Below are 6,507 nucleotides of genomic sequence, written 5' to 3' on the forward strand. Positions count from 1 at the left end.
TTGTTGGGTTTTTTCTGTATCTATTATTGTAGGGTCTACTGTACAATATAAAGCACCTTGAGGCGACTGCTTTTGTGATTTGGCGCTGTATAAATAAAATTGAATTGAATTGAATTGAAGGCAAATTACAGCGCAGGAACACGAGAAAACACGGTGATGCAGGATGCTCGCAATACTTTGGTCACTTCAGTGCACGCAGTCCCACAAAACTGGATGTCACGACGCATAAATGTGACATATTTTACTCCATATTCATTCCTGCTGTCTTACTGTTTATATTTTACTGCTGCACAGTCAGCGTGCAGCACCTATCATGGATTTTGCATGTACAAGGACAGTAAAAGGCTATTCTACTCTATTCTATTGTCATTTGCAAACACTGATGCAGCCGTGTATTTATGTGGAACATTTGTAATATTTCTGGACATTTGAACCTAGGCCAATATCAACGAGTTACAGCAGTTTTGAATTCATTTCAGACTGTAGCCAGTTACAATGGCACAGGTAAAGACTTCATTCACCTCAATGCACCGTCACTTTTATACACCACGACATATATTTGCACACATGCTTGTCCTTATTTATACTCATACCTACATCTCTGTATTCATCTAGTCAGCTTAATATTTATCTAACAATGTCTCTGCTTCTACACTCATTTTTTATGAGTTTGTTGTATATTTGCTGCTCTACGATGAATAAGGTTTCTCCGATTCCAGTTAATGTCCATTAAATCTGCGTGATCAATGGCATGCAATAGAATTTAATGGCAAAAAAGCATTATTTTTTTTAACACGTTGGGGGTTGACATGTTGTTTTAGTGAACGACCTTGGGTGAAACTAACTCTGATCAGCTGTATGGAAACAAAATAAACAGACTCTTCATATCAGAAGCTCAACCTGCACTGTGCTCACAGCACAGTCAGCGCTAAATCTGATTTGAACTGACCAAACTATACAGTACCTGTATGAATACTATGAAGGCCGGAAGTGAGAGGCTGTGGAGTGGGACGGTCTGTGAGACTGAGATTACCCAGAATGCACCAGTGAACGACACAGGAAATCATTCCTGGCTGTGGATACCTCCCTGCACAGCTCCTCCATCTAATGCACGACACACACTTTTGTTCTACGGTGAAAATAACAATTTGTTACAGTTTAGCCTAAAATGTCAATGATATATATTTCTCCTCTGCAATATTTTGGACATTTATAATGGAGCTATTTATATATATTACAGCTACACCTTATATTTTGGAACTGTGTAATGTATTGTGTTATTTAATTTTGTTCAGTGTTACTGCTCTTATTGACTCGGAGCGACTGTAACCACAGAATTTCCGCAGGGATTAATAAACTCTTTTTATTTCACTTTCCAGCGTGCAGAGAATGTGTTAAACGTTTTTCTCTGCCACCTACTAACAATATACACAAAGAACATAAAGGCTTCCACCCAGCCCAAATGACCACAACTATGACATATTTTCAGTGTCAGTTCATCAGATGATCAGTTTTCAGGATTCGGATGTATTGTTTGGTCTATTAAATGTCACACACTTGCAAAGAGCATGGTTTATTTGAAGACACAGAGTAATCAAACACCTCATTTTGTTAAATCAGAACATTTTGTCTTCTGAAAGTTTTATTTCTGCTTCTGCCAACATGTTTAGTTAACGAGCTCCACTGGACAGAAACAATCACAACTGCTGAACCTGCACTGTGCTCATGGTTAAAGCTCCCACAACATTTTGTCTTCTGAACATTGTATTTTTGCTTCAAAACTGCTTCTAGCACAACAAGAGTCAGCGGAGGCTGGAATGAGACTTAAAAAAGCTTCAGTCCACATTTCAGTTTGTTGAGCTCGCTGTTGCTCCAGAGCAGGCCCTCAGCTGGCCGGGCTGGAGCCGAGGCCCCGGGGATGCTGATACGTGTCGCGCTGCTCTCCAGCTCCACTGGCTGGTCAAACACAGTCATTATCGAATAATTGTCCACCATGAGGCACGACGGGTCGTCCGACTGTCCAGGAACTTTACCAAGGGCGTAGTTCTTCCATGTGACATTATCAGCGCACACCTGCCACGGAGAACCTCTGAGGGCAAGTGCTCTTTCAGCCTGCACGTCTGCCCATTTGCGCTCCTCACTTCTCTCCGAGTCCATCGGTGAGGAATGCAAGGGACGGGCGTCCTGCCGGGAGTGTTGCATCTGGTCCAGCAGCATCCTCACAGTATATATGGGCTGCTGGTGCTTCTGCTGCAGAGGTGTGCTGGCCTCTGAGCGCTCTGTCTGTGTGTAGATGGAGCAGAGCTGGAACAGCTTCTCTCTGGTTTCCTGAGGGGGGGGATGCTCCATGTCATCCAGGACTAGCTGGATCAGGTGAGGTGTGCTGATGCAGGGGGCATCCAGACATGCAGAGAGAAGCTGCTGCCACCTCAGCTGGATGCGGTTGATGAAAATCCTGTCCTTCGTTCTGGCTTTCTTCTGCAACTTTGTCTCAAAATGATATTCAAATTTGTTGTTGTTGCAGAGGAGGACTTCTGAAATCCATGCAGAAATATAGAAACACCTGTGACCGTTGGGCTCTTTGCTGAGCAGCTTCAGTTCCACAAAGAGCTTCTCCAGGAAGAGGTGAATGAAAGACGGAGAGTTAAGCATCTTTAGCAGGGGCAGCCAAAAGCGCAGGAAGGTTTGTGGGACTCTGGGCTCAGTGGGACTGGCACTGTCAGAGGTTGCACAGCCTAATGTTTCCAGCTGCTCCATGGTAGGAACAAGAAAACCGTCTTCCAGCAGCACATCAATCAACAGCTCACTGGACTCCAGTGCAAACTGCTTGATCTCACCCAGCAACCAACTCATGTCTGCTAAGGGGGCCTGCCACAAGCTCTTCTTGTCTTCAGGAGACCCATCATCAAAAGCTTGGTACTGGTCCTTCTCATAAGAGATCAGCAGCTCCCGAGCGTTTCTGTAGGCATCCACTTCTTTCTGCCTGGCAACGAGCTCATCCTCCTGGCGCTTGACGTCCGCTTCCTCATCCTCGCCATCCGACTGCAAGTCCCAGCGCTCATCGGGGGCTCCTCCCAGCTGTCTGGACCAAAACTCCTGCTGGAGCCACTCCAGGACCACCTTACATCCCTTTCGGCACCATTTCAAAGAAGGAAGCGTCCGATGCGTGATTTCGTGCCTCAGATCCACCACCCACTCGGGGATGTTCAAGTTTCCAGCCAGTCGCCTCAGCGGCCGGGCCGTTCTCCCCTGCTGGCGCTCCGTGATAAGATTAACAAATCTTACCAGGGCCGCCCCGTACATCAGGGTCAAGTCATCTCCGGTAAGCTGTCCGGACCGGTCCCGCACCTGGCAGCGCACGAGGTCCGCTGTGCAGTCCACGGCCACGGGAAAACTATTAGCGCACCTGGCCCTCCAAGCCGATATCCTCTCTAACGCAAACCTCTGCAGAGAGGAGTCCATCGAGTAAAGGTAGTCCCGAACCTGATCCCACTCCGCTTTGTTAAGCCAGGCTACCACATGGCGTTTTTTCTCAGAGCCCTTTTTCTTCATTGTGCGCGCTCCGGACCTCACGCTCAATCTCTCACTCACCGGGAAAAGCCGCTCGCCTCACGGAGAGACCACTCGCAGATTTATATGACAGAGGACCGCGTTCAGAGCTTCGAGTTTTACCGTCGCTTGTCGCACAGCATCCAGGAAATGACGCTAACGTTTTCTTCGGCTTCGTTTGCAGGTGACGTTCACCCTGCGGGCACGCTGACGCCACCTGCTGGATTGGAGGATGGAGCGATGGTTCTAAAGAGCGCTTATTTACATGATGCTGGTCATAAACGAGCTTTCTTTGGCTATGGTGATGATCACAGTTTATTTACATACTCTATAAATTCACGCTGTTTAGTTTTAGACACTGCACTTTTTTCTTGCATCGCATTCATTTGGACATTTCAGGCTATTGTTGCTTTCATGATATGACTTGACTAAAAGAAATGTTATTAAGGAACCGGACCACGGCAGGTTTTAGAAAACCCATCCAGAATAATTTTGTAGGCCCATACATGGACCCCAAAGGTCAAAGCTTCTGTTGCCCTGCTCACGCAGTCCTACCAACAACTACCCACTGTGAAAATAGGCAGGTAATAACGTTTTGGCACATTATTTATGATAAGAACCCACCGTGAGGGGAAATGCAGTTGTGGAGAAGATGAAACCACAGAACATGTTTGATGACGCTGTCAGAAATATGAAGTTGGGAAAAAGCGACTGATGCAAAGCCCCACTAAAGTGAAAGTTAAAGTGGATCTTATTGATATACTGTAAAAGAACTGAAGAAATGAACGATATCAGGCTATATTGCATTTTCTCAGACAGACTAATTTATCTGATAGCCTTTGATTTTTGTTTTCTTTCTCCGAGGGCAGCTGGATTCACAGCGTATTGATTTATAGGATAAAATATCAAAGAAAAGATGTCTAGTTTGACTTTGGTAAGAGACATAAATCCCTTGAGGACTGTCAGGAACAGCACCCCGTGTACATCAGCCGACATTCCTGAGTGGCTTTCCTCTGGTCCTCACGTCACGCACAATGCACTGTTTGTCGCTGTTTGACAACCGCCAATAAAACCCACGAAGAAGAACCCGAGGTCGGTTTGGATAATGGCGGGTGTTCTGACAGAGAAACAACTTGCTCGTCATGTATATTCTTCATTGGAGGTAAACATTAAATACAATATTAACTAAATAAAGTCATAGTTGTGCTCACATAGCATTAAACGCTGCTCTGTGATTTGTTTGAACGGTTGGACGTGAGCGGCTCATTAATGCACTGAAATGATTAGCAATGTATTTATTATTTATGCATCTGTAGAAGTTTACTGGCTCAATGGCGCCATCTTTCAGAGGCAGTAGATAAAAGGCTGAGGTGAGCCTGAGGTGGCTTGTAGAGCAGAACGCTGTATATCAGTGGTGGGGAACTCCAGGCCTCGAGGACCGGTGTCCTGCAGGTTTTAGATGTGTCCTTGAGCCAACACAACTGATTTAAAGGCTAAATGAGCTCCTCAACATGTCCTGAAGTTCTCCGGAGGCCTGGGAATGAAACAATCATTGGATTCAGGTGTGGTGACCAAGGGTGAGATCTAAAACCTGCAGGACACCGGCCCTCGAGGACTGGAGTGGGAGACCCCTGGACTAATACCATGAGTGTTGGTGAGCTTTTTACTCCCCAGTGGTCTGTACCATACAGCAGACCATAGTTTTATGGGTACAGTTCAGTAAAAATAGTCCACCAGGCCCCAGCAGTGTGCACACAGTGAGAAGGCTGGGACACCTATCACAGCAGCTGTACCCTAATTCAATTAATCAGGTGGAGGAAAGATTAAAAGAAATGACCCTACTCTCTCTTTTTAAATAAAGATCAAAACTATTAATATTAATAGGCCAAAATGGTTTGTAATGGTTTGCAAACATGCTTTTTATGCTATACAGCTGGACGTGTTTGCATGTTTGCAGATTTCTAAGCAGGACTTAGAGGTCCTGTAGTTTTTTGGCATTTCTTAATTTGGCTTCATTTTTCAGATCCAGAAGGGCCCAAGCAGGGTGTGCTGGTACACAGTACTTTAAACCACATCATGGTCAGTGTGTTAGCGCAGCATCCCATCTGCTGAGACATTCCAGTAACAGTCCAGCTCATTGACCATAACACAGAATCCACGTTACTGTCATTCTTAGCCTGCTGCTGTTTCTAGCCAGAAGAACATGAAAACATTAGATCACTAAGGTCTTTCAACATAGCAACAAAAATGATGTCAGATATGCAGACATACGGTTTCTCGTAAAATGTCTTCATTGCATTTTCTGATTTTATTTTTAGAAAAAATACCTTTAATAATTTGCCTCGTTACATTTCTTGTCAGTGACATTTTATTAAGAGTGTAATTCTTTCTGCTTTACAGTGACTAAGAAACTGTATTATTGTTATTACACACTGTTACACTGACGCACACTGTTTAGGAGTGATACTTTACAGAACAGCAGGAAGACAGCATTTCATTCTTTTGAGTCATTAAAGGACAAAGTAACATTTTAAATCCTATGGAGCAGGTTTGGATAAGCTGGACAGAGGCAGGTGTAAACTTGTTACGCAGCGTGTACTTTCACTGTGGACACAACGAGTCAGTGTGAGTCCAGTGTTTTGAATCTTCTTCGGTTTTCTTTCTCTGGTGCTACATGATTAAGTACATCTCAAAACTCAGGTAAATAGAAAATAATAAAAAAGGACACTGCTTAAAACTGTAATACAACAATTACATTTGACCCTGAATTAGATAAGAAAAAGGATAAATGGATGGCTTTAATGTTAGAGGAGCTAAAACAGATGTTTCAGACAGAAGATGAACTGGGGAGCTGCACCAAAGGCCAGTAACAGATAAATAAGTATTATTTTCAACAGTAAAATGATTCCAGCAGAGGAACAATAACTGCAAGGTCAGCACAGATATTACCTGACAGTC

General features: G+C 44.4%; 1 protein-coding gene across 1 annotated transcript; it reads right to left on the reverse strand.

Annotated features, from left to right (window-relative positions):
• Positions 1-1,366: 1,366 nt before the first annotated feature.
• las1l (LAS1 like ribosome biogenesis factor) lies at positions 1,367-3,752 on the reverse strand. Its single transcript, XM_005752281.2, has one exon. It carries the CDS (start codon positions 3,550-3,552, stop codon positions 1,825-1,827), a length of 1,728 nt encoding a protein of 575 aa, XP_005752338.1. The 5' UTR covers positions 3,553-3,752; the 3' UTR covers positions 1,367-1,824.
• Positions 3,753-6,507: the final 2,755 nt, after the last annotated feature.

Source organism: Pundamilia nyererei, unplaced genomic scaffold (assembly GCF_000239375.1).
Source record: "Pundamilia nyererei isolate P.nyererei 1_Seehausen unplaced genomic scaffold, PunNye1.0 scaffold00351, whole genome shotgun sequence".
In the NCBI taxonomy this organism is placed as follows: domain Eukaryota; kingdom Metazoa; phylum Chordata; class Actinopteri; order Cichliformes; family Cichlidae; genus Pundamilia; species Pundamilia nyererei.

Coding starts and splice junctions, on each gene's coding strand:
- las1l (XM_005752281.2), bottom strand. CDS start 3,552: ATGAAGAAAAAGGGCTCTGAGAAAAAACGCCATGTGGTAGCCTGGCTT.